At 61.4% G+C, this 27,182-nt stretch overlaps 1 protein-coding gene across 3 annotated transcripts in view; it reads left to right on the forward strand.

Annotated features, from left to right (window-relative positions):
- Positions 1–6,598: 6,598 nt before the first annotated feature.
- DGKZ (diacylglycerol kinase zeta) overlaps positions 6,599–27,182 on the forward strand; it is a 43,911-nt gene continuing 23,327 nt past the window's right edge. The window contains exons 1-2 of one of the 3 annotated variants that reach the window (XM_080592890.1): positions 6,599–7,821; positions 15,595–15,693. In XM_080592890.1, coding sequence (XP_080449016.1) covers positions 7,763–7,821; positions 15,595–15,693 — 158 coding nt within the window. In that variant the 5' untranslated portion in view covers positions 6,599–7,762. Of the gene's footprint in view, positions 7,822–8,640; positions 8,987–15,594; positions 15,694–27,182 lie in introns of those variants that run through there. The other 2 variants (XM_080592888.1, XM_080592889.1) reach the window with 2 other exon arrangements.

The raw sequence follows: 27,182 nt of genomic DNA on the forward strand, positions 1-27,182 counted from the left end.
GAAATGACTCCATCTCACAATCAGCACCTCCACGGCTGGAAGGGAGCCCAAGCAGGAGGCAGTGGGGCTTCAGAGATGCTCCAAGGCTCATTTTTAAGCACCTCGTCCAAAAGCAGCCTCCTGCCCGTGTCAGCGATGCGGAGCCACCTTCCCGCTGCGTGGCCAGGCTCTCCGTGCATCTGCCAGGCTTCATCCAAAGGGCTCCTGCCTGGCTCGCCCCTGTGAAACATCCCTGAGCTCTCGGGGCATTGCCTTCCAGGGAGAGCCTGGCTCGAGCCCTTCACTCGTGTTCTGAAATGCCAGGGGGAGGCTCTTAAAAGGATGATTTATCCGGCATCGTCCCTTTAAACACTGATGCAGCCAGAGCTACCAGAATCCCCTCTGTCACAAATTTCCCTTCATCCAGACAAATCCTCTCAATTCTGCAGTCTACCAGATAGCTCTGAGCCTCTCAAAGCAGGAGCATTAGGATCTTTTGATCCTCGCTATGCCTCCCAAAACACAGCCAGCCAATCGCACCTACCAGTTTGGCTACAGCAAGTAATTAGAGCAGAATGAGGGAATTAGCAGAGCGAGGGGGCACCTTCTTTACAAGTCACCTCCAGCCTCACTCCGTTGCACTCGCTCTGCTCCAAGCGCCCACGGCCAACCTCTGCCACCCCAGGCCGGGCTTTTTCCCTTCCAGGGTCGTGTTCCTAGCAAGGCTGCGCGCTGTCAATACGTACAGGCCCTGCACAAAAGAGCACTGACAGAACACGGTCTTCCTTTTGCAGAGACGAGTTATTCCCAGCTGCTCTCTGTTACCAGGCCAACTTGGGGAAAAAAAAAAAAAAAGAAAAGAAAAAAAAAAAGCATTGCCTTTGCAGCTCACCGCCGGGCCACCAGCGGTCCCTGGGAACATCGATTTGTTACAAGAGGACGTGAGCTATTAGAGCTTCCAGCAGAGCGTCCCCGCTCGCTCAGCGCAGCGTGTTCCCTCTGGGTGTCACTGCTCGGGGCTGTACCTGACCGTACCGCCCGTCCTCGTGCTGATCCCTGGTGGGACGTGCAGGCTTTGTTCCTGCTCCCGGGCAAGGAGCCCGAGCTTTCGGTTACCTTGTGGGGCGATCGCACCTCCTCACACCCCCTGGTGCCAAGCACTTCCCAGCAATGGAGCTGGGGCCGTGAACCCGTGTGGATTTTCTGGCCTGGTGAAGGTTTCTCTTCCTGTGCCCGGCAGAGGAGACTGCGCCCTCGCAGAGCTTTCCTCGCTGCAGATGTTGCTGCCCAGGGAGTGCTCGCCCTGCCTGTGATGGGAGAAGCTGAAAGGAGGACGGGGTGTGTGTGGCAACACCGAGCTGTCCTTGCACTGTCCCACATGCCCACACTGAAGGATGGAAAGGGCAAAATCCCCTGCTCCCTGCTTCGCCTCCCATAGAGGCTTCCCGTAGCACAGGAACGGCCCCGCAGGCAGGCCGTAGGCACTCGACAAGAGGCACTGCAGCTCCGGGGGTGCTGGGCATGTGTAATAAACCCCACAGGAAGACCCACATCCTGCACCCCTGGCTGGCCAGGCCGGGTGAGGGTGATGTGACACATGTAGGGGGACACCCAGGCTGTGAGCAGGAGGCACCAGGCACGGAGCTCACCCAGGTGCCTAGGAGACGGCTGGCCCCACAGCACAGCGTTGTGGGGGGGAACAACAAGTCACGACTGCATGGGTTCGGGGCCTGGGGGCTGTGGAGACGGCCCTGCAAAGCACACGGGTCCCTGGGGCAAGCAGGCAGCTGCCACAGACCCGAAGCACCGATGTGCCAGTGCCCAGCAGATGGGGGCTCGGTGCATGAACAGGGGGCAGAGCAAATCCAAACCAAGATGCCAGGCACATATGGGAGCCTTGCAGGGGTCTCTCAGCCCAGCTGGCATGGCTGGGACCAGGGTCACAAAGTGTAGCCCAGGAGAGACAGACAACCCAGCTCTCCTGCTGGGTACCACTGCCCAAAGCCAGGAACCCTGTCCCCAGGTGGATCTTGCCTGCATCGGACAGCGACCCCGAGCAGCAGGCCCTTTTCTCTGCTGGGGCTGCAGTCCCGCAGGTTTTTGGGGTGCCTGCTGCGCACACCCGCTTGGGGCAAGCAGCCCCGGCAGGCTGGGCTGCGAGCGGTGAGGGGCGGCTGTCGTCCTCACCCTCCTCTGCCTCCCCGGCCCCCGAAGGGTTAAGTGCCAGTTTCAGAGTGTCTCTAAGGTGACACCACGCTCCTGTCGCTCCCCGCAGCCCCCCTCCCCACGCACACGCTCACGCTCGCTCGCTTTCAGCTTTGTCTTTTGAGGGCTGCTGCAGGATCGGTGCACAGGCACCTTCCTCGCTGCCAGCCTCTCCCTGCCTCTCCCGCTGCCGCAGGGGACGCCGAGGGACGCGCCTGGCCCTGGTCCCCGCAGCGGGCACCCTGGGCTCTCCTTCTCCCTTGGTCTCTCTCCTGAGACCCCTTTCCCCACCAGCATCGCACTCCGCTGCTGCCCTGGCACTTCCGAGCAGCGGCACCGACGTCGGCAGGTTTCTGTCCGCCGTTCCTCTGCTTCGCTGAGGCAGGGCAGGGAGACAGACGGAGGCTGAGCCCCCCAAACTGCTACCGAGAGGCCGGCAGATAGCACTGCAAAAAGTTGGACGGCGGCTCCGCTACTTTTCCCCTGAGATTTTGCTCCCCCTGGGAGCGAAGCCTCACCGGCATCCACCCGAGGCCCTGGGGAGACCGAGAAGAGCGGGGCTCCCTGCCTGGAGAATCGTCTCGCCCCAGCATGGCAGAAGGTCCCGGGAGCTGGAGAGACCTCACGCCGGCCAGGGGTGACAGCGAGGGGGCCCGGGGGGCCGCGGCAAGCCCCCTGGGAGCGGCAGGCGCAGAGAGCAGCGGGCGAGAGCGAAGCTTGGGCCTCCGCGGCGTGGACCCGGCTTGGGAGGAGATGAGAGGGGCGGTGGCGGTGGCGGAGGTGGAGGAGCAGTTCCTGCACTTGGCCATCAGAAAGCAGGTGTCCTACAGGTAGGAGGCCCCGGGCTGGGCTGGGGCGGAGGGGTGCCGCGGGACCTGACCTGGCTTTCTCGCTCCATCGGGGTCAGGGCTGGCTCTTGAAGGTGGCCACTGGTAGCTTCCCACTAGAGACGTCCTGCATAGCCGTGCCGTGGTTGTTTCCGAGCAGACGAGCCCTGTAGGAGCCTCCTGGGGGTCTCCCTTCCCCTGCTGAACCATGCCATGAGCCCCAGCCGCAGACCCCAAGCGCTGCTCACCCCCGGCACCCTCTCCCACTGCCCTGTCCATGCATGGGGACAAGGGGACCTCCCAGCTGGGAGCAGGGATGTGGAGGTGAAGGGGATGAGGCTGAAAAGCCTCCGGGGGGCTCTTTGCAGCGAGAGGAGCATCTGCGCTGGCTCTCGGCGTGACCCTTCTGCTTGTGCCTCACCCAGCACGGCTGCAGCCCAGCAGAGCTGCTGCGGACGAAGTGTGCCCCTGGGCAGCGTGTCCTGCGGTGCTCACAAAGTGCCTGCTGCGGGGATTTGGGGGCCGCGGGGTGCAGAGCTGTGCTGGGAGGCAGGTTTCTTGCGCTTCGGGACACACTTGGTCACCTCCTGGCTTGGCTCCCAAGCGTGCAGCAGCCCTTCTCCCCCCTTGCAAGGGCTGCGGAGCAAACTGGGAGCGAATTGCTCTCTAATACTGCAGTAATGGGAACTAATGGGAAACCGAATTAGTGCCTGCAGAGCAGGAGGGGCCCCGGGCTGACTCATCCCAGGCACTTGTTATTCCTGCAGTGGGTGGCGAGCGGGAGCAGGGGCGGCAGAGCCCGTACCAAATTAGTGCCTGGCTGTGTGAGCTGGGGCTGTGGCAGCGCTCCTGGCCCCGGTTCGGTGCCCGGGACTGCTCCATGAGGCACCCAGCAGACCCGGGGGGTTTCTGCCCCGCTATGATGCCAAGGAAGAGAGATGGGTATGCCGAGCGCAGCAGCAGAGCAGGATTTTCTTCTCCTCGCTGTCTTCCTCCAGATGTGCGCGGTGCGCTCTGCGAACGGATTAGCCAGCTGCAATTATCCAGCCTCCCCAGGGGAGGAAGGGAACATATTGCAACCTAATTTGATCAGCCTGAATTCGCTCCAGAATTGTCCGGTATTGCAGGGGACTGTTTACATCCTGCTGCTCCCACCCCGGCCACCCCGCGCACGCGGCTCTGCTAATCCTCTCCGACCCGTGCTGCCCTTCCCCAAAACACTTCTGTCCTCCTGTCCCCCCACAGTGGGGGCTCCTTGAGGTGCTCCTGGGTGGAGGGCACCCACAGCTACCTGCTGCCCCATGCCAGGGAGGAGGCTGAGCTGCCGCCCCGACCATTCAGTTCAGGCAGCAGGGCAAAGGGAAGAGAAAACGGGAGAGGAAGTATCTGGAGGTGAAAATCTGCTTGTGCCGCCCACACGGGGCTGGGAGCAGCTGCTCCTGGTTCCTGTGCCAGGTGGGGGACAGGCGGTGGCAGAGCTGCTGCTGCCCAGAGCAGCTGGTGCCCAGAACTGGGCTGACCTGGCACAGGGGGGGCGGCAGAAACCCCCTCACCACGGATCTGGAGGCACTTCCCAACCCCGTTTTGGAGTGTGGGGGCCCTGCTCCGAGGGCCATGGTCATCACCGGTGTGTCCTCAATGTCAGGCGAAGGTGGGAGGCCCCAGCTCTCCCGCTGCCAAGCTGCCTGCTCCTGCTGGGACTCATTAGTCATCACGAGGGGCAGGCGGCATTAGCCACTATATAAAGGGTTTGAAATGAGCAGAAATGATATTAAGCCTATGGAAATAACGTTCCTTCCAGAAATAGCTGCCGTGGTGTACGGAGGCGCCTTGGGCGGGTGGAACAGAGCTCAGCACTCAGGTTATATTTAGGGCTTTGAGTAGCAGTTCCGTGCCAAGCTTATTAATGATGCTGGCTTGTGCACCGGCTTTGCAGATTCTGGGACAATTTTTGCCTGGAGGGAGGTGCCTCTGCGGCGCCGGGAGGGCCCCGTGCTCCCTGTCACCGCTGCAGGCCCAGGACAAGTGCCGGGATCTGTGCCTCACTGCCAGCGCTGCTGGGCCAGGGAGCTTGGTCAGAGTCCCGTGTCACATCGGCTCCTGCTCCAGGTGTCCCCATGGCGGTGCGGCAGCGGGGCAGGAGCATCTCCAGCTCGCGGGGCGGGTACGGCCTGGGGCAGCTCCAGCCAGGCAGCTCCTTTGGCCTCGGGCAATGCCCAGCAGCACCCCGCAGCCCGGCACTTGCACAGCGCAGCAGCTCAGGGCTCTCTCTTATCTTTCTGTGTCGCTTTGGGGTGAGGCTTGCAGCACTGGCCTTCTGTCACCGGCGCTGCTCCCAGCAGCGCAGCCCGTGGGGGTGTTTACGCAGAAAGGAAACCGCAGCGCACAACACTCGCTGCACGGGCTACACGTATGGGGCAGGGAGCGTGCCGGGAGCCAGACCTCTGCTCTCGTGCTCCCAGCCCTGGCTCCTGCCACCTCGGTGGGGCAGCAGAGCCAGGCACAGGCACCCCGTGGCGGTCAGAAGAGGGGCTGCTGTGCCCCCTGTGTCCCCCAGCCCAGCCTCGGACCCCACGGAGCAAAGCAGGGTTGTGGGGTGCCCCAGCTGCGCTGCACGCGGGTGGATAGGATGCGCTAACACATCTCACAGGCTGTTCTGTGCCGGGGAGCTAAATATAACCCAGAGCAGAGCAGAGGGGCTTTGTAATGTAAATAGAAAGGGAGAGCGAGCTTGGTCACCCTGGGCAGGGCAGGGCAGGGGGGAGAGGAGGGTGGGCTTGTTCCAGCCACGGTGCAGGTACGTGATACGTTTCCCCAATGCTGACTTGCAGATGGACAGGTTGTCAGTCCCTGCGTGGGGACAGCAGAAATGGGGATTTCTGTGCACCCTGGGAGCTGAGAGTGCACAGCACCCCCGTCCCAGCCGGGCAGCGCTGGAGCTGGGAGAACATCTGGGCTGCAAGGGGAGAGGGGCAGCAAGGCTGCCTCCTTCCCGCAGCCTGAATCCTCTCTGCTGCCCTGTTAATCGCGTTAGCCTGGCTGTGCCGAGCAGCATAATCAAATTCCCATTCATCCCCACCAAGCCAAGCCTGCTCTGCCTTGACAGAGACATCCGTCTCTGCATCCCTCCGTGCAGCGGGGGGAGGAGGTGGCTGGCACCCCGGGCACGGCTGGGGGCACGCTGGCAGCGCTGGCTAACCCTGCAGAGCAGGCAGCTCCCCACAGACCTGTGTAGGGGGTGACAAGCAGCTGTAGGGCAGCCCCAGCCCCAGCCACGTGCCCTGCCTTACACCGGTCAGAGGCTGTGGGGGTGCTCCCGTCCCCCCCAGCAATGCTTCCCTGCCCTCTGGTCTCCTAACCACCACCAACAAGAACTGGACTTTTTTTTTTTTTTTTTGATTTTGCATGGAGGGAAGGACAAACAGGCACAGCGTGGGTCCTGGGGCAGGGAGGGACTTTGTGACCCCACGGCAGATTATCTGATTCCTTCCTGGGAACTGCAGATTTGCATGCGTACATATGCAAAGCGGCACGAGACAACAGGTTCGTGTGGGCAGAGTGGGACGGTGAGGGGCGAACAATGGGGGCCTGGGCTCCTGCACTGCTGCTCGCCAGGCATCTTCCTGCGCCCCAAATCCGCAAACAGGGGCTGGTGTTACCTTCTCCAGCCCAGGCAGGGGCACAGCAGGTGGCTGCCTCCGTGGCCGGAGCGCTGTGACCACGTGCGGTGTGCTGCTCACCCAGTGCCACCAGTGTACACCTGGGTACGGGGCTGGACGTTAACGCCGCAGGGCAGAGCGTGAGACGTTGAAAGGGAAATGTCTGCGGGCAGAGCGCGGACGCGACCAACCCCTCATCACATGCAAAGCGGCAGAGCCCACGAGCCACTTCGGTGATAGCTGCGGTGACAGAGCCGCTCCCCTCCCTCTGCGAGGTTTCTGAGCTGGAGCTGGGCGTTCGGGACCTGCCTTTTCCACCCCGTGCACGTTAACCAGTGAAGTGGGCTGTGCTCAGTTTCAGAGCTAGCTGAGCGAGATCAAGGCCTTTCAATTTTTTTTCTTTCCTTTTAACCCCTTCTGATGATGTAGTCTAAAAGAAGAACGTGCACCCCTTCAGAAAAACCCTCCCCAGGAACTGGCTTTGCTCGGTTGCCTTTCCCAAGCTCCATGGAAGCTCTCCATGGACACCCTCCTGGTCTGAAGGTCTGCTGGAGGCAGAGCAGACCGAGCAGAGCCTGGCTGCAAAGAGCTGGGCTTTCTGCAGTGGGGGACATGCCAGGCCTCCGTGCTGCGCCCTGCAGTCCCGGCCCAGGCGACGGATTATGAACTGGAGGCAGCCTCTTCACCCTCTGGAGGCTGGGCCTTCACCTTTGGTGCCCGTACCTGCTTCACCCGGTTGCTTCCCCTCACCAGCACCCGGCGCAGGGCAAGCACGGACAGAGGACGTCCGGAGAGCCGCCGGCCGGCCGAGGCCTCGCGAGGCTCCTCCAGAGGAGAGCCGGCCCCAGGACACGGGCTGCGGGGGGAAGAGCGCGGCGCCGCAATGACAGCCGCCCTCGCACTTCCAGGAAGTGCAGAGAGAGGAACCAGGTGGAGGGTGCAAACAAAGCCGGGGCCCACGCCACCGCGACCAGGCGGCGGAGCCCTGCCAGGGACCTGCCCTCGGGATGACTCCGGAAAACAGCCGCCGGGGGAGGAAGAGCGAGAGTGAACCCTGGGCCGGCTGAGCAGCATCAGCTCGTGCTGCGGCAGATGTGGCGGCACCGCTCGTGGGACGTTCCCCAGAGCCCCGCGGGGGCCACCACCATGAGGTACCCGCCGAGACGGGGCACGCCGCCTGCTCGTGCTCCGGGGGGCTGAGTGCTGGCAGCCCGCGCTTTGGGGAGGGGGAAAGGTTCCTCTGGGCTCTCCTGGCTCCTCGCCTGCAGTCCCCTCCTCTTCTCCCGGTGCCGGGGCTGGGCGTGCGCAGCCTCGCCAGCGGAGATGCCGGCAGGCCGCATGCATGGGCTCTGCCGACGCGAGCCCATTGCCTTCCCCCCCGCGACCAGGGGTGATTTGAAGCCCCCGCCTGCACCCTGCATGCTCTCCCACGAGGGTTCCTGCTTGAGGGGCACCTGCCCGGCGCGGGGCCGGGGGCTCAGCACGTGCCGCACCGTGCTGGCAGCAGGGGCCCTGCCCTGGCAGCCCCCCAAGAGCTAGGTTTCGGTGCGGGCTCCGTGCCCTGCTCAACACAAGCTCCGTGGCTCATTTGCCATGCAAAGGAGCACCGAAGGCCGCCGCTCTCGCCACCTGGCACGGGAGGTGAAGGCGCCCCGCGGGCAGCACCCCGGCCTGCGGGCAGGGCCCCATCCCCGTCCCCGTGCCGTGCCGCGGGGCCAGCGCCAGCGGGCGAACAATGGGAGGACGCGGGAGGCTCCGGGCCTCTTCCCGAGCGCGGGGGCGGCGGCGGGGCTGACACTCGGCTTCCTGAGCCGGCAGCGAGCCGGGACGAGGGAGGGCCCCCGGGGCCTGGCGGGGCACCCGCTGCGGCTGACACCCGGCGGGGCGGCGGCGGGCGCCCGGTGCCCGGTGCCCGGTGCCCGGAGCCCGGAGCCCGGGCGGCGGCAGGGGGCGCTGGCGGCCCGGCTCGGCCCCCGGTACTTCCTGCCCGGCTCCGGGCCCGGCGGGGCGGGCGGCAGCGCCGCCTCCCTCCCTCCCTGCCTCCTCCCCTGCCTGCCGCCCGCCCCTCCCGTCCCCTCGCATGGAGCCGCGGCGCGGGGCGGCGGGCCGGTAGCGGCGGCGCCGAGCCCCCAGCCCGGCCATGGAGGCGGCCGGGCCCCCGCCGCCCGGCGGCTCGCCTTCCTCCTCCTCCTCCTCTTCCTCCGCCGCCGCCGGGGCTTCGGGCGGCGCCGAGCCCGAGCGGGGGCCGCCGCCGCCGCCGCCGGGCCGCCGGCACAGCAACAAGCGCTTCACCGGCCTCAAGCTCTTCGGGCGCAGGTGAGCAGCGGCCCGGGCACGGCTCCCGCTCCGCCCGCGGCGCCCCGGGGCCCGCTCGGGGCGGGGAAGGGGGCTCCGGGCAGCGGCTGCCCCGCGGAGCCCCGGGGGGCCCGGCTCTGCCCGGAGGTGGCCGCCACCGCCGAGGCTGGCACCTGTGGTGCGGGCGCTGCGGGAGGGCGACGCCCCGGGGTGCGCGGGGAGCCCCGGGGCACACCCCGCTGAGGGTGCCCGAGTTGGGCAGCGGCTCCCGGGCTCTCCTGGAGGACCTCCCGGCAGCCTCCGGCAGCCTCCCGGGAGTTTTCGGCAGCCGCCTTCGTCCCTCCGTTGTGGCGCCGGGCCCCGGAGAGGTGCCGACCCAGAGCAGGCGGCTGGCGGAGGTGTGACGAAGCCGCCCAAGGGTGCGGGACGCAGCGTGGTGATGGAGGAAGATGAGTTTGCGTTTTTCTCCTTTTGAACTGTTGGCATGAATAATGGGAAGTTGGGAAGCGTTGCCCTCGCTGACCCCAGCCTCCTTCCTGGAGAAGTCAGAGCCTCGTGTCTGGAGGATTTGTTTCCGTACGCTCAGCGCCGCTTGTCCCCATCCCCATGCACGTGCTTCGTGCTCCAGCTATGATTTCGGCAGTCCTGCAACAGCGAGGACTGTGTGAGTCTGAACACATGGCTGTGTGAGTCCTGTGCTGCTCCCAAGGGGCTCAGGGACCTCGGCTGCCCTGCTCTGGGCTGGCTCACGCACCCTGACCAGGTGTCCTCAAGGTGCACGCCACGGCTTCCTCCCCGGGATCCTGATATTCACCTGATTTTCGGGATGCTCGACCCATGTAAGTGTAGGGGTGCCTGCACATCACACGTGTAAAAACTAGGTTAGTTCAGATATGAAGGGACCTCTGGAGGCCATCTAGTCCAACCTGCCCCAGCCGTCTTGGTGGCCGTGCGCTGACTTGCTGCAGCTTGTCAGCACCTTTTTGTACAGGGGGGGCAGAAGCGCTAGGCAGTGCTCCCAGTGTGATTTCACAGGTGCTGTACAGAGGGGAAGGGTCCCGCTGCCAGCCTGCACAGCACACCGTGCGAAGCCACACGGGAGCTGGGACTGAAGGGTTTGCAAGGTCACTCCACCCCAGAGCGAGAGCTGCTTTCCTCTGCTCTGGTTTCAGAGCTATCGGCAGCGGCCACGTGGAGCTTCTTGCAGTTTCTGTCCTTTCCCCAGTATTACAAGGTGTCTCTGGCTCCCGGGGGTTCACGTGTCCCTGAGCAAGCCATTGTTTTTGAGTACAGCGGGGAAATTCTCCATGTGTGGATGGTTTGTGTGGCGCAGATGCGTGGAACGGGCAGGAAACGCGGACCTGGCCAGGCCAGCACGCCCCGCAGAGTGCCTTGAGATGCCCCTGGAATTGTTCAGTGCTTGGATACATCTCTTGCTATTTTTCCACTGATGGAGGAACTTGGTTCCCCCTGAATGCTAAATACAGCACTCAGAGCTGTGAAAAGCTATAGGGGAGGAAGAAGAAATTCCCAAAGGCCGTGAGGAAGGAAGAAACCCCCGCACGCACCTGTGGGTGGAGAGAGTGGGCTGAAGGCATGGAGCAGAATTGGCTGGGAGCTGCTGAGAGCTGCCGAATTTGTGCCCACCTCAGTGGCAGAGCAGAAGGTGGCACCGAGTTCCACTTCGTCAGAGGGAAGTGCGGGGTAAGGTGCTTATTCTCCTTTGTTTTGGAGAAGTACAGTCAGTACTCATCCGTGAAACGCTTTCGAACAGCGATTGGTGAAGAAATTTGCACCCCCTTGGATTCTGGAGTTTAGCCAGAGTCTGTTTGGCCAGGAAAAAAGTGGAAAGGAAACTTTGCACGGGGAAATGAAGTGTTGCGTCTGGAGAGCTCTGGCTGCAAAGAGAGAGATCTCCTGAGCTGGGCACACGCTGCTCGGCTCTTTGGTTCCTCTGAGACTGTCGGTTGCTCAGGCCAGTTGCAGTAACAGCAGGAGGCACACCTTCACAGATGGGGACCCAAGAAACAGGAGACTGCACCAGCACCAAATGCTTCTTGCCTCCTCTGACGCCCCCGGAGCCCATCTGTCCTCGGGGCTGGCACGCAGGGCTTCGTGGGCATCTCACTGCAGATGAATCCGGAGAGGTTTTTAAGCAGAAGAGGGGTGAGACCCCGAGTTCTCCCTGAAGCTGCGGCACATTAGCCTCCTGTGTGCTGCAAGCGGACTTATTTCTGTACCTTGTAATTGCCTTAAAGGAGGGTGGAGTAATTGGCTCCAGAGCTGACAGAGACAAGTGCACAATACGTGCATCCTGGCCACAGATGGGTAATTCTTTTAATTGGGCTGATAAAGAGATTGGAGCTGATCAGATAATAGGTGGTTAGGATTAAATTTCCTTCCTAGGTGCCCTGTTTCTTGAGGTGTAAGCGAACAGCATGGTGTACCTCTTCCAGCTGTGAAGGGGAGGGAGTACCGTGCGAGTGCTGGGGGGACAACCCCTCTCCTGCTCTGCCCCGTGCTGGAGAGGCGAGCCACTCACGTGGGTTTCCCCGCAAGGTTTGGGACCCTCACCGTGTTCCCCTGCAGCGTGACGGAGAGGTCTGGCGCAGCGGGGCTGCCAGCAGCACAGCCCGCAGGCGCAGCGCCGCGGGGAGGGGAGCGTGGGACTGCAGCTGAGAGCTGAAAGCCGGGGGGATGCGTGCCATCGCCGGGGAAGGTCTGTGGGTGGCACAGCGTGCGGGTAAACGGCACTCGAGAAACTGAGCTGAGCGCTCGCCTACACCTTTCTGGGACGGCGCTCATCTCTCTGCTCGATGCTGACGCCCGTGTGAAAGCCGGGGGAGAAGTGCCCGTGGGAGCTCTGGCTGCCCCCCTGCCTTCCCCCTGCCCACCCTGCTGGTGGCACCTCCGTGTCCCCTTGAACTCGCCGGCTCTTTGCCGCTGAGCTGCCTGAGCGGCGAGCCTGGACCCCAGAGCAGCGGCTGCGGGACGCAGGGCTTTGTGTGTGCTTTCCCCTCGCGCAGCCGTGGGCTAAATCCCAGGTGCTGCGAGGGAAAACCGGGCGACTGTGGCAGCGGCGAGGTTGGCGAGCTTTAAAATCAGCACGCCGCCAGGGCCAGAGCAGAGCTTACCTCGGGACAGGCTTTTTCACCGAGCGCCTCGCTGCCAACTAGCTGTTGAGCAAGCGAGAGGATGCCTCCTCCTCCTCCGCACATGCAGATCTCGATCTGCCTGGGAAGCCTCCAGCTCCCCGCTCCTCCAGCCTCGTGCCGCTCGCAGGTGACGGGCGGGCAGGGGGCCCCGGCACCGCAGGAGTCCCCAAACGCTCCTCCTGCAGCGCCTGCGGCACGTGTTGGTGGGCTGCGTTGGTGTGCCGCTGGCGGAGGCTGGCATCTCACTGGCTCGCTCCCTCCTTGCAGCTGGCCACTCTCCGGTGCCAAGGCGAGCTCCAGCTGCCCTCCAGAGCGCAGTGTGCCAGAGCTGGAGAAGGCGGCAGGACCCCTAATCCCATTAGGAGCTGGAGTGTGCCTTCCGGGAAAGCGTGTCGTCTCATCGAGGGGCTGGGGGGTGGGGTGGATGGAGGACAGCGGGCCTGTAACTTCTGTAACTTAAATGTAACTTCCAGCTCCACTCTCCTTGGAGCTCTGCTCTCTTTTTCCCGGGTGACCCCATGAGCTGAAGCTCACGAGTTAGCTCGCAGCCACGCTCTTGCTTGGTACCGCAAACGGGTGCCGATTTTGAGGTGCTGAGTTCAGAAGCGGAGCTAAGGCTGCGAACTGATGCCTGGGCTCCTTGATCCTCGGGATCGTAAACCCTCCTTTCCAGAGCGACTGGGGGCTGGCAGGAGGTGAGGTGCTTCTGCAAGAGGCTTTTTGATGTAGGGCTCGGATGCAGGACCTGCTTGGGGTCATGGGCAGGGTGTGGAAATACCGAAACCTGTCCTGCTGGTTCTGGAGCTGGCACCAGGCTCTGCGGGAATAAGTGCCTCTTCCTCGGTGATCCTGAGCCCGGGAGCTTTCCCTGGGCCAGCTCTCCAGCATTACAAAAGCACAGTCCCCTTTCCTTGTGTTTCTGTCGAAACTCGCCGGCATGGCAGCAGCTGCGGTCTCTCTCTGGGAACAGGAGAGGCTTTTCTCTCCTCCACGTCAGGGCGTTAGGCAGGTGGTGAAACTCCACCAGGGCACGCAACGAGGCCGCGCCGGCCAGGCGAGCTGCGTAAGGGGCGCGGAGCCCTCTGTCCTGCCTCAGGCCCCGGGCGCATCCAGCCTTGCTCTCCTCCAGCCCACAATTCAGGCATCGGTGCCTGGAGGGGATAACTTTGTAGTGAGCAGCCAGCCCTGTCCTCATCACGCAGGGGACGGGCGTTCCCTGCTCACGCAGAGGATGCCTTCTGGTATCCCAGACAGTGACGGGCCTCCTGCCTGCCGGGCAGGTCGTGCTGGCTGGGCTGGGCTCCTGGTTTCAGTTTCTGCCTCCGTGCCTGGGAACAGCCCACCTGAGCTTTGTCCATCTCACGGCTTTCCCCAGTGGTCCAGGGCCTGGGGAGCTGAGCTGAGCACCTCTGGTCCCTGAGGAGCCCTCCTGACGTGGTGGGGACCGGCGGTAGCAGGGGACAGGGCAGGTACGTGGCACTGGGGTGGGGGAACGGCACCTGGCTCTTCGCCTCGCCCCGTCTCCCTCCCCGTGCTTGCTAGCTGCAGCTTTGTGGGGCAGGAGCAGTCTCGGGCTCCAAAATACGCTGTGGCTTTGCAGAAAGTCACGTGGACCCACTGGTTTTCTGTCCCAGGAAGTCAGAGAAGCTAACAAAAAGGCTCGTTGCAAAGGGTTTTCCCCTCATTTTGGCGCAGCTCGGCTCCCACAGGAAACGTGGGTGCTGGTGCAGCCCGTCTCTCGCTTGTCGTTGGCAGCCCAGGTGTGGGTCTGGGGCAGAGTCTGTGGGGAGCCTCCTCCCTGCCTGCTTCCCAGCCCCTGGGCTCCCACCTGCAGTCCAGGCAGGGCTCGAAGGCATGGGGAGGATGGAAATTCACGGGGCAGGAGCATCCAAGCCTGACAGGGGCTGGTCCTGAGCTGCTGGCACAGCCCGCAGCCAGCCCGGCCTTGCAGAGAGGCAGCGGGGGCCGTGCAGCATCCATGTGCTGGCCCCTCCGTGCGAAAGTTCCCCCTCCATCAGATTATCCCTATCTCGTCCTGCCTCGCTGTCCCTGGCCCCGGCCGGGAGCCGCTCAGATTCAGCACTAAGCCTCTTACCGCAAAAAACCCGAGGTCACCACGCAAGGGAGCATCGCGTGGGGTGGGATGCGCTGGCGGCGGGCGGCTGAAGTGTGGTGGGGGTGTTTTCCACAGGGATTTTGTGCCCGTTAGAGGCTGGCAGATGGGGAGATTAAGCAGCAGATCTGCTGGCGGGGTTCCTGTGTGCCTGCTGCGGTACGGAGGAGCTGGAGCCATCCCGTGGGCTGGGGATGGGGCGGCCGCTGGCGTAGGGGACAGCCTGGGGGAGGTGAGGTGGGGAGGCTGGGCTCCGTGTGGGGAATAGGGGGGTCCCTCCAGTGATGGATTCAGTGATGTGGGAGGTTTTCTGAGGGCTGTCCGCCGAGGAGCGTGTCCTGCTGAAGGCGCACACCGCTCTGACCTCCTTAAAGCTGTGGCTGTTTCAAATTTGGCTGCGAAGGGTGCACCACACAACCGAGATCAGAGCCGTGAGGCCAGGCAGAGCTCTGCAGCCACCACCACTGCGGCTGTCTGCATGCCTGGCCCTGCTCAGCCGCTCCCCACGAAGGGGAAGGGGGACACGGAGCCGGCAGGGACAGGAGGTGCATGGTCAGAGACCACCAGCAAGGGCCCCCTGGATCTTCTCATCACCCACCGGCCAGTTTTGCCGTCCCCTGGGTGTCAGAGGAGGCAGAGGTGGTGGCAGAAGGGGTCAGAGGGGTCTGAAGAAAGTCCTGCCCCTCCGTGCTGGGTCACGAACCGCTTGGCCCCGGGCTGGTGGCAGCTCGGGGGCTCCCTGTGCTGCTCCCGGCACCTCCTGTCCCCGCCGGCAGGGCTCGCTGCCTGCGTGCAGGGGCCGCGGGTTTCGGAGCAGGCAAGCTGCCCTGCCCTGTTCGAACAATGCTCCTTCATGTGAGGTTCGTTGAGTGCCTTCATAATTCATCTGAAATTCAAATCCATGCCCGGGCCTGGCAGTCGAGGCAAAGGCTGCCAGGAGCCGGGCTGGTGCGGGGGCTGGAGAAGAGGAGGAGGAAGAGGAGGGAGGGAAGCACCTCCAGCCCTCCCGGTGCGAGCGGCGGTTCTTTGGCAGCGGGCTGTGGGTGGCTCTCGCCGTGTTTGTTTTGGCCCTGGGGTTGAGGTGACTCTGGACTGGGCTGGATTTTTGCGTCCCAGCAGCCGGAGCGTGGTGCTTGGTGTTTGCTGGCTGACTGCAAGGCCTCCGGAGGCACGGTGCCTGCAAGATCCCCGTGGCTGGCAGCAGGGGAGGTGACACAGGTGCTGCCACCTCGGCTGCGGACCCCGAGGCTATGGGGAGAGCATGCAGGGAGGAGGAGGGATGGTGCCGGGGAAGCAAAGTCGCCGGGCGGCCGGAGGCGTTTATGGGGAGGGCTTGCTGACCACTCTCTTTGTGTCCCTAGAATCCACCTGCCCCACAAAGGTGTCTTCCCTTGTCTCCAGGGCAGCCAGCCCGGCCGATGGGGATCCAGGAGGATAAAGCACCGGCCGGCGGTGTATAAGTATGTGGCATTTTTATTGGCTTGCGCAGGCTGCGCAGTTCCAGCAGCTGCTCCGACGTCGCTGCTCGAGAGCTCTCCTCCCTCCCACCCACGTCTCACCCCGCGTCACCCTCTTGTGTCTGCACTAACCAAGGCCACTGAAAGCCAGGCTGCTGCCTGCCGCGTGTGTCACTAACCTTGTGCTAGAGGGCAGCTCGCTGCCGGACTTCCCTCTGCTAACGTGGCGGCCCCGTCCTGCTGGTGTTTGGGTTGAAGGCATGCCAAGGGCTTCCTCCTCCGTGGCCTGGCTGTCATGGGCACCAGGGCTGTAGCACCCAGCCCTGTGCAAGCCGAGCACTTTACAGACCTAAAATGGCAGCACCAGGAGGGTGGTTTAGCCGAATGGGGTGAAGCAGCCTGATGTTTGGTAGGGCTGAGCATGCCAGCCGTGGTGGGAAACCAGAGAGGTAATCATGACTGCAGGGGTGTAGTTATTGTGTGGGAGCTAACACCTAGACTAACCGTGCTGCTGGGGGCTCAGGAGTGTTCCCAAGGAGGTGTGGAGACAGGGGCAGGTCCTGATCCCAGGCTCCTTATATCAGAGCCCTTATGGAGCAGCACATCAGCCTGGTAAGGCCTTGGCTGCCCTGCTTGCTGCCTTCTGTTACACGGCTCCTTGGGGTATCACCCACCCACACAATGTCCTGGACCTTTCTGGGTTTCCTGCTTGTCACCCAGCGTGCTATCTCAGATCGCAGTGCTCTCCAGCTCACCAGACCTTACAGATACAGAAGTCTCGTGCCTTGGTGCCGCCTGGGAGCCCCGTGGGTGGAGGTGCTGCGGGTAACACCAGCATGCTCGTCGGTTAGCTCTGCGCGCTGGGGGCGGATGAGGTTTGGAGAGGCCCAGAGTGCTGCGGGTTGAACACCAGAGGGCACGGTCGCTCTTCTGTGCTGCGCGCTGGAGGGATGCCGGGGAGGGAAGAGCTCCCCGGACAGTGCCGGCGCTTTCCTTGGGGCTTGCTTGGGCTGGGTGCCATGGGATGGCCCTTCCGCGGGCCTGGTCTCCTTGCTTCGGATGGTTTTTCTCTCCCCCTTTGTACAAGGGAGCTGTCAGAGCACCTCTCGTGCAGCCCACACAGTCCCTCCCTTTTCTTAGGGTTAAGGTCAGTGCTGGAGCGCATGAGGAGCAGAGAAACGGTGACAGAGTGAGGCAGCCCTGCCCTACCAGCCTGAGGTCAAGTGTTAGCCCGTGTCCAAAAGGGCAGTCTGCTCCCAGCCAGCGGTGCCTCTTCACCCAGGATCTGCTCCACAAAGCAGAGCGCAGGGAGAGAGCCCCTCGGCATGCAGCAAGTGGCCGGCAAGGGGATATGGGGTGAGGGAACAGAAGAAAAGGAAGCACACGTGAGGGCAGATAGGCGGAAGGCAATCAGAGCAAAAAGCGCGGAGGAAAAAACCCAACTTCTCCTCGTGCCCTTCCATTTGTAATGGGGACAAGCTGACCTTTAGCAAAATCAAAAAGTGATAGGTTGAGCAGTGACTCTTTTTAGAGTCACTTCAATCTGTACATCAGAGGGGGAGAAAAAGACTGTGTAACTCACTGCCACAAGGTGAAGAAGAGACACCAGAGATTGGCTGTGATATCAGCAGCAAGGTCACAGTTAAACCAACAAGCACCCTTTGGGGTGTGAGTCGCAGCTTAGTCATGGGGTCACAGTGACGGCTGGGGACGCAGAAGCTGGAGGTGCCTTTCCTGCCCCAGCCTCGGGCCCCATGCAGGGACCTGATTTCTCAGAGGTGCTGAGCCCTGCCCCTGGTTTCGGGCCCTGCTCCTTTCCCGCAGGCACCTGCAGGGGCTGGGCTGGGGTCCCTTATCCCGCTGGAAGCCGGCCACCTTGCTTGGGAAGCTGGGCTCGGGGTTGTGTGAGGATCTGTGTTTGTTTGCACTGGATGGGCAGCTAGCCCTATCACCGTTTTAATTTCCTCTTTGATAAATACACCACATAAACACTCCGCCGGTCCCAGCAAGCAGATGTTAACAGGATAGCTCAGGGCTCTGCTCCCAGGGCCCCTCAGGACCCTCTTCTCCCTCAGCCGGGGTCGCAACCTGCACCGCAGCCACTGGGGCTGCCAGGGCGCAGGGACCCGCTGGTGGCAGCCGTCCCTGTCCCTGCGGGGTGCGCGGGCAGAGCTGGAGCTGCTGGCCATGGGGAGGGAGGAGGAAGGAAGCGGCCTGGTGCGAGGAGAGGGCAGAGCGCGCCGGCCTGAAGCGCCTGCCGGATTTGAGCGGGGAGAGGGCAGAGCCGGGGCTCGGCACGCAGATGCTTCCTGCTGCCTGCCCCGGTGTCTCCAGCTGCCTTCCCTGCCGGCAGCCTGAGAGCAGAGCCCAAACAGTCCCTACGCAGCACCGGCAGGGACGAGTTTTGCCTACGTGTCCTCTCCCGCCGCCCTGCAGAGGCCGCCCAGTCCACCTGCGTGACAGCGCGGTGGCGGTGGCTCAGCCATGGGGCCTGGCTCCCCTCTGGTTTATGGTTTCCTGTGAATGGCTTTTGAGATAGCCATCGGCAGCGCTGCCGCGGGAAGGCAGCCGGCCCTGCCTGCCTCTGCTGCTCTGGCAGCGCTCTCCGTTGACGTTTTGTTGTTATCGTTTTACCGTCTTCTCTCTGCGCTCCCCGAGGAGCGCCGGGCACGGTCCAAGCGCACGCACGCTCGCACACAGGCGCACAGAAAGAGCTCCGGCTCTAATTTTAGCCGTGACGTACGCGGGGGGAGCGAGCAGCCGGGAGGAGGCCGGGTGTGAAGGGATGAGGTCCCAGCTGCAGGGCCCTGCGGTGACTCACGGCGGCCGCCTGCGCGGCTGCCCGATCTGGTCACCAGCGCTCGCTTCTGCACCGGCCACGGCTGGTGACTCCTTCCTTCAGGGCATCTGGGAGCGAGGCAGCTGCCCGTGCAGTCCCTGCACCAGGGCCCCTCGCTACAGCAAGGGGAGGTGACGTGCTCCTGAAGGCTGCCTGCTCCTCGGGATGTGCAAAACCCTTTTATTTTAACGATGGCCCAAGGAGGTGGGAGAGAATCGCCCATCCCGTGATCCTCCCTTCGTTGCTTCGAGGGAAGCAGTTGCATCCCACGTTTGCAGAAGTGGTTTGGTTGTGAAAGGCTGAGGAGACGTCACCTTGCCGTGTCACCTTCAGGTGCTTGTGCCCAAGGGGAGCACGCTGCTGCGGCACCCACCTGGCACGGTGTGCTCCGCGGGCTCAAACCGGGGCTGGCGCTGTGTGGGGGCCCAGACCCGGGTACCGAGGCACGGTCCTTTCCCAGAGGCCAGGCAGCTCCCCGCAGGGGTCTCCTGCGCTGGGGTAGGCACAACGCCTGTCTCTGCGCTGTGAGCGGGCTGGGGGGAGGTTGTTAACACGCATCATCAGGTTTGGTCCTTGTGCTTCAGCACCGACTGAGAGCGGGGCGCATGGATTTGGGACACGGGATGCTTCCCCTGGGGGGAGAGCTGCTTTGGGCTGTCTGCAGGCACCAGGGGTGTGAGTGGCTTGGTGCCGGGGGTTCCCGTCTCTTTCTGGGCCCCTTCTGCGTGTGTCTCTCTCTCTCTCGGGGCAAGCCTGCCTGGGGCTGCTCGCAGAGGAAGTGCAGTTGGTTATTTTAACGAGCGCTGTCAGGGTTTGCAGCGCGGGGAGGAGGCGGAGGGAGCAGCGGAGCGCTCGCTCGCCAAACTAGGACTTGGTCGCAGAGGGCTGGCCCGCCGCTGCTCCTCGGCCGCTGCCGCCCGCTCATCACCTGCAGGGACCTCAGCTCCATTCCGGATCAGGTCACAGAGGCTTTTCCCCGCGCTCTGCCCTTCTTTCCTCTCCTCCTCCTCGTCCCTGTGTCTTCCTGCTTTCATTTGTGCTCGGTGGGGGAAGGGAGGGGACCAGGGGACGGAGCCCGTAGCTGGTGGGTTTGGTCTGAGCAGGTGCCGTGTCCCACCACACCGGGTAGGGTCGGGGGGAGCAGACCCCCACGTCACCCCCCTAAACCCTCACTGTGCTGGCTCCTGGAGGCTGGATCGAGCCACAGCTGTCCCGTGGGCTATGAGCGGTCCCTGGGGCTGGCACGGGCGCTCTGGGAAACCCAGCACTGTGGCACTTCGCAGCACTCGGCTGCTGCCTCCCCTGCCAGAGGTGGGTTTCCAGCCGCACGCTCTGCTTGCTGGTAGGCACGGGCTGTGTCCTGCCAGCCTGTGCGGCATGGGGAGGGCAGAGGGGAAGAGCAGGGGGAAACCTGTGGCATGCAGAGAGTGGTGTAGGGGGCCAGCCTGTGCCAGCTGCTTTGTCCCAGAATAGTTTTGGGGGGGAACGGCTGCCTTTTGGGCTCCTGGCATCTCCCCTGGTGCTGGTGGCACCCGCTGCTTTTGCTGGGGGTGGTAGGATGCCCTTCTGCTCCCTGCTGCAGGCTGGTGTCCTGCCCGTCTCTGTGTTTCTGTGCCTGTAGCTGAGGGCCTGAGGCTCCCCTGGGAGGTCTGTGTGGCCCCCCAGCCCCAGGCGTCACTGCTTGAGCTCTGCATCCCTCGCACTGGAGCTTTTTCTCTGTGCTTTTTTCCCTGCCTCTTCCCACGGGATACTGCCATGGTCCCCTGCCCACGCCGGCTCCACGCTGGGGAGTTTCCCCCAGCTTCCCACATGCTGGGGAGCTGGGCTCAGACAGCTGGACCGCGGGACTGGCCTCCCTTTAAATAGCATCTCCCTCGGGTCCCTCCTCTACGTGAGGCACAGAGCTGCGTATACCGAAGGAGGGGATCAGCTCTGGGGGGGGACAGCGGGTGTCTGCTGCAGGAAGCAGAGCCTGGCCCTTCCTGCGCTCCCAAAATTCCCAGAGCCAGCGTGCCCGACCCACCGCTGCTTTGCTGCTCTCCAAAGGGAGCTTTGGAAGATAAGGAACTCTTTAATATCCGTCCCAGCCCGGGTCGCGGGTGATGCTGATGCGACCAAAATAGAAACTGCACGGACTGCTGCTGCCCCATCCCCTGCTCTCGCCTGGCCCCTGTGTGCTGATGTTGTTTGCTCACCCTCTGCGTTTCGTCGTGGATAATTCGCTATCCCAGGCTGCCGGTCCAGACGCTTGGCTCTTGGCACAGCAAACAAACGCAGCAGTGGCTTGTATAAATCAGCGCTGTCCAATTTCTTGATAACCAGGAGGCAGGTTATTTAGTGTAGTGGCAAATAAACTTCGTAATGTTATGATGGTGGAAAGTTGTCAAGGGATATGAATGCGCAGACTCAGCCCAGGAGCCTCCAAGGAGACAGCTTTAGTTTAAATTAGGACAAAACTCCATCTTCCATGGATTTTGGGAAGGAAATCACATTGGTGTAATGGGAACATTACTCTGAGCCTTAGGGCTGGCAAACTCTTGACTTTATGAAGCATGAGTGGAGGGGCTGAGCTAGCCTGGCAGGCGTGCCTTAAATCAAGCCTGAGGCACGCTGCATACGGCAGCGGGACCACGCAGGAGCAGTGCCGAGCACCGTGCTGTGAAACCCTCCCAGTGCTGCGAGCCTTGGGGTGCTGGCTGGGTTTGGGGATGGAGGAGCAAGGAAGGTGAGGGTTGTGTCACGCCGTGGCCCGAAGGGTTGCGTGTCACACCAGAGGGGCTCGAGGTTGGCCTGGTTTGTGCTGAAAAGGCAGCGAAGGGGCAGTGGGACCAGAGCTTGGAGAGAGGCAGGATGGAGGTGGGATTATGCCAAGAACGGAAAAAAAAAAAAGCATGAGGCCCTTCTGCTCCCAGACCCTGCTCTTCCCAGGAAGCCCCACTTTGAAAACATTTTCTCATGAAGGGCGAGGCGGGAGGTGGGACAGCCGGTCCCTTTTGCCTTATTTTGGTCAAGGCCTGGCCAAGCGGTGAGGACTGTGTTCAAATCCCTGTGTGGGCTTGGGTAGTTCCTTCAACGTTGCTTTGCCCCTTGGACAAGCTTCCTATGAGAAACTGCAAAGCCGCAGCGTTTCCTTGCTTCCTTGCAGCCGCCCCATGCGAGGCAGCTGCGAGCTCCGAGACCCTGCCCCATGCGGGAGAGCCAACAGGGACAGGAGATACAGCAGGCTCAGTGCACACAGACACTTATCTCGTAGCCAAAATAGGGCTCCCGTGACACAGCGAAGCGAGGTGCTGGCGGAGAGGATCAGCGTGTGCAGGGACAGGGGTGGGTCATGGCTGGGATGCGTGTTGAGAAGGACTGCTGTAGGAGGGGAATGCAAGAAGGGGTTGTTCAGTGGCTTTTTTCCTTCTGGCAGTTGGGAAATGTGTTGGTGTGCGATGAGACAAGATGGGAACTACTGGGGTCTGACAGACGAGTGTCCTCTTCCCTTTGACAGGGCCAGAGGGAAGCACCGAGGGTCCTGCTTTAACCCACTTGCTGAGCTTGATGGTGGCAGAATCAGCTGGTTGGCATCCCCGGCTCCTGAGTGAGCTGCCCAAAAGGCTAAAAGTGGTGTGGGATTAGAATCAGTAGTGGCTGCCTGCAAAGCCTGGTCTCGTCCTCATGTGTACTGCGTGGTAATCTGCCCGAGGCAGCAGCAGTCAGGAGGGGCGCTGACCTGCTGCCCTTTCGCTGAGCCCTCGCTGCCAGCTGGGGTATCTGGGCTGTCCCACAAAATTCCAGTCTCCTGAAATAAAGCGTGGGGGTGAGTTTTCCATCTAGCCATCCTCCGCAGGGATCCCATTACCTTTCCGTGCCACACTTTGTGGGTATTTAGAGCAGGTCCCTGCGCTGGCAGTGCTGCGAGGTCGCGGAGCAGAGGCTTGTAGTGTGGGAGCAGGAGGCTGCGAATTTTGCTTTTTGCTGGGCCATGTGCTCGGGGCGGGTGATCGGCAGCCTCTGTGCTAGGTCTGCAACCTTGGTGCTCTGTCATCTGCTGTGTGTGTGCAGACCTGGCTGCAGAGCGTCATGGTCTGCGTGGCACGTGCAAGCTTTACGGCATGGAGGGCCCAAGCTGGTGTAGCTGCCTGTCCCTTGTGAGTCAGAGCAGCCCTGGGACCTTCGGTATCGCCAACCAACGTGCCCAGTGACACTGCCAGGTTTCTGAGCGAGTTAGCAAAGCCCTCAGATGTTGCCTGGGGTGACCTGCTCTCAGTTCATGCTCAGGTAACCCTGGCAGTAGGCCTTGAGGCTCCCCTCCGAGTGCCCTACAAGGGCCAAGACAGCATTGTGCTGCCCGGAGGCACAACCCTAAGGCTGTGGCAGTACTCTCCCCCTCTGCAGCGTGAGGCTGGCAGCACAACAACAGGCCTGCTGTGGTCTTGCAGCTCGGGGGCCTGGGAGTGAGGTGCTGTGTATAGGCGGTGGCACTTGTTGCATGACATGAGGTGAGTAAATCTGAAAATAGAAGGCCCATGGTTCACCCTTCACGCTTTGAAAGGCTCACGGTTTGGACGGAGCCTTCCTGCCGCTGTTCTGGAGGTATTTCTGGCTGCCTCAGTCCCACGAGCTGTGCCCGGGCGCGCAGCACCGCTCACTCACACGTCAGCTGTGGCGCTGAATGGGAGGAAGGCAGGCTGGTGGTGCCGGTAAATGAGAGCTGTACACGGGAGGCAGGCGCTGCAGTCCCCGCCGCGATGACTGCCGAGGGCTTGTGCAGCCCGCAGGCGCTCGCTGCTGCCGTCCCGCTCTGGTGCTGGCGGGGAGACGTCTGCCCCTCGCTTTGGGGCCGGCTGAGAGCTCAGCGTGGATTATTCTCAGACCTTTTGGCCCCCGAGGCCCTTGTTCTCACGGCCTTGCCCCCTCGAGCAGCTTCTGCCTCTGTCTGATTTGTGCGATGTCGGACGGATTACAGCTGGAGTGGAAATTTTGGGCAGAAACAAACTGCGCAGAGTTTGGGAACTCGCTCGCCTCGCTGTAACCAAAGCCCTGAGGGCTGTACCACATCTTGCCCAGCGTGCTCCCTTCCCCATCCAGCATTGGCACCTTTCTCAGCAGGCTTATCCACACAGGTCACGCTTCCCAGTGCCTCAGGGAGGGCTGGGGAGCCCAAGGTAGGGGAGAGGCCAGCAGCTGATGTCTGGGAGCAGGGACAAGGGGACAGGGTCTCAGCAGAGGCAGTGTGGGGACAGCAGTGTACATGGGAAGGCTGAAAGGACGGGGGAATGCAAACTGACAACGGGAACCGAGGCTGAAGGCAGGCTGCAGTGTGTCAGCAGGACAGGGATAGCAGCAGCTCCCTGGGTGGGCTCCCAGGCTTTTGTCCCTTGGTCCCTCCAGTGTCCTGACAAGGAGGAGACAGAGACAGAAGCCCAGGTGTCTCGGTGTCACACATGGGTGGCTATTAATAACACGCCTTCCCCATGGTTGAGCTGTGCAAGTCAGCCGTCCTGGCCTGGGGAAGGCAGCCTGTAAACTGAAATGGGCTCTCGTTTGCGTGCTGCCAGCCCTGGTGCCACAGCACCAGCCCAGCAGCTGCAGCAAGCCTTGCTTCAGAGACTCAGCCAGGACGGGCCCTCGTCATGGAGCAGGGTGAAGCTTGGGCTCATTTCCCTCACTGTAGCCCAGTGGTTGGAAAAAATGCTTTCCAGCCGACTAAGTAGAGGCTTGCTGAAAGGTCTGGAGGAGCTGATGGCGTTTTTCAAGTCCAGACTTCTCTAAGGCTCAAGGCTCGTTGGTCATGCAGCTAGGAGTGTCCTAAGTGTGGTCCTCTTGCCACCTTTTGTGCCAGGAGAGGGCTGCCACGGCTGGCTGCATGGAAAGGCAGCCTGGCATCTCTCTTGCTTCTGGGCACCGTCAGGAGGACACCAGGGTGTTGGAGGGACAGAAGGAATGATAACACAGAAAGGACCAAGCAGATGTGTTGCACAGCATCGCTCTGTCTCTAAGGACACGGGCATGGTCAGCATAGTACCTAGGGGTTTACTTGAGGCTGCTGGAGCAAAGCAGAGTGATGGACATGAGCATCAAGAAGCTCTCCATGATATAGGCCTGTGCCTTGAGGGATATTGCATGTTTAGGTGCAGGAGTCTGCATGTTGGGTTTTGTAGCTACCACCACCACAGGTGGGATGGCTGCTGGGTGATGGGGGTCTCCATATCAGCTGATCCACTACCTCTGTGTCCAGTGAAGTTACAAGATGTAAGTTCTTCCTCTTCCATCCCTGCTTGACTTTCCAGGGGCATTTATATCCTGCCACCAAAGTTAGTTCTGTCCTTACAGTACGAAGTTGCAGCTTTCTCTTGAGTGCCCAGGGAGGGTACTGCAGCAACTTCCTCCTCCCTCAGCTCCTGAGGGCAGCACACACCCTGGGATATGTTCCTGCTTCAGCAACATCTCTGCCCACCAATGCCAGGCAGGAGCATGGGAGGCTGAGGAGCTCTGAGAGGTCTGGTTAGAAAAAAAAAAAACTCCCAAAAGCTCCGATTGCAGATCATAAGCAGGCCAGAGCTGATCTCTCCTTCCTTATTCACAGGAGATTGAAATGATAAAAGCTGCTTGTAAGTGGCACTGATATCCTAGCGCATGCAGCAGTATTTCCTTCCCCTCCCACCCTGCAACTGCCAGACTGCCTCCATCCAGCCCCCTTACCTAACTTAGCCCAGTGATGCAGCCTGCAGAGCTGCAGCAAGCACCGGCTGCTCTCTGTCCTGTCTCAGCTGCAAGCAGCCTCTTAAGAGAAGCCCGGAGATCACAGAAATGTTGGTGGTGTTAGGCCAGGAGCTTCCTTCACTCAGCTCTCCTTAGGCTCCTCTCCACCCAGTTCACAGTTCCCCAGCTGCTCCGCACACCGCTTAGCTGTGCACATCAATCCTGGGCACCCTGTGCGGTCAGTCCATCTGCACTGCCAGCAGCAGCTCTCGACACGTGCGATACACCATTCGGACCTCAGGCTGGAAGCCAGTTGCAAGCGAAGGGGATATCTTCACCATCGGATCTCAGCAGCCGCATGGTGCTGGTGTGGGCTGTCAGATGGCTGCCCAGCAATAACCTTCACCGCTGGTGGCTGGAGCGTGAGTCCACGTGCCACTTTCTGACAGCTCTGAAGATAAAAAGAGCTGTAATCAGCTAGTAACCAAACTTAAATGTCAAGCCAAGGTTGTTCTAGCAAGTTTCCTCATGCGACTGTGGTGCGAAAAGGAAGGAAGCTGTGTTGAGAGATCTTCCTGCCCATAGCAGCAGCTCAGCAAGCACTGCACCAGCTTCATGTCAGTGGGATATCTGGGGCAGAAGGGAGCATCCCTTCAGCTCGTTTGGGATGGAGTTGGACAATTACATCTCCCCCAGCAACTTAAACCAGTCAAGAAGAGTTTGCTGCAGCTTGTCATACCCAGGCAGTTCTCTCTGGTGTTGTTTTAACATGTTTCATTTCTTCAGACAATTTTAACACCTGTTGGTGATGATGCAATTTGCTGCACTATCCCACAGATGAGTGAGATACCCACATTGCTCGCTGTGATGGAACTGGAGGAATCCTTCTGAGGAGATTGCACTTTGGTTTTGCTTTCAGTTCAGCAAGGCTTTAGCTCCCTGATGCTGCTCTCTGAACTGCAGATTCCTCTGGAGAGCATCACTGTACTTTTTTCCCTCCTTGCCTGATATTGCTGAGTACAGACATGGCAGTGAGACTAGAAACTAAAGAGCAAGTTTCCTTGCATAACCAGGCTGGACGAGATGGAACCAAGCCTTGCCTTCTGCAAAAATACAAACTCTGCTTTAGACTCCTCTCAAAGAAACAGAGGTATAGTCCAATGTGCCTCTTGCTTGTGGTACAAGCACTGAGCAAAAACTCCAGAAAATAGCATGTGTGTACCATCTTATATGCATATACCAAAAAGGGAAGCTTCTGTCTGAAAAAAAAATTGCCTTTTTGCATGGATCTCAGGGCGTTGGGTTTGGATCATGGTGTTCTGACGGTCTTCAAGCATTGCTGACCTGCAAGCGAGTGCCTAAAAGAGCATGACTAGGGAGGAAGAAAGATGTGAGCGCAGCAGATGCTAATCCTAGCGCAGTGGTGGTTGACATGCTATACCCTCGTGAAGGGTAGAGGAGCAGCCTTTTCAGCACAGAAGTTGGTGAGAGTTGTGGGGGTGGCAGCTGGTGTATGTCTGCGTAATCTCGAGTCCCCTGCCTTTGTAGCAATTGATGATCCAGAAGTTTGCTTCTACCAAGCTGCGGGTGCCAGTGTTTTTTGAGTTGCCCTCAAATAAATCCTCTCTGTTTAGAGGCTGAAGACAAGCGGTGGCTGGAGAGCTGGAAGAGAAGCACTAGCTCTGGAGGACAGGAGTGCTGGTGCTCGTCAGCCAGCCTCTCCCACTCAAACATTTGCATGCCAAGCTGAGAGCGCTGAAACCGCTGCTGCAGCAGCTTCCATCTGTGGCCCAGTGCTTTTCACGGACAGCTGCCACGTCCTGGCAAGATGTAAAGCTTGGAGGGCTGGGCAGGGAAAGGTCAAGAGACCTGTTAAAGCTCTTTCCAAAGCGAGAGGGAAGCTTTGCGCAGGACAGATAGGATGTTTTTCCTAGCTTTCCTCTGCTCCAGCTCTCTCAGCCAG

Source organism: Anser brachyrhynchus, assembly GCF_964034855.1.
Source record: "Anser brachyrhynchus genome assembly, chromosome: 5".
NCBI classification, from domain to species: domain Eukaryota; kingdom Metazoa; phylum Chordata; class Aves; order Anseriformes; family Anatidae; genus Anser; species Anser brachyrhynchus.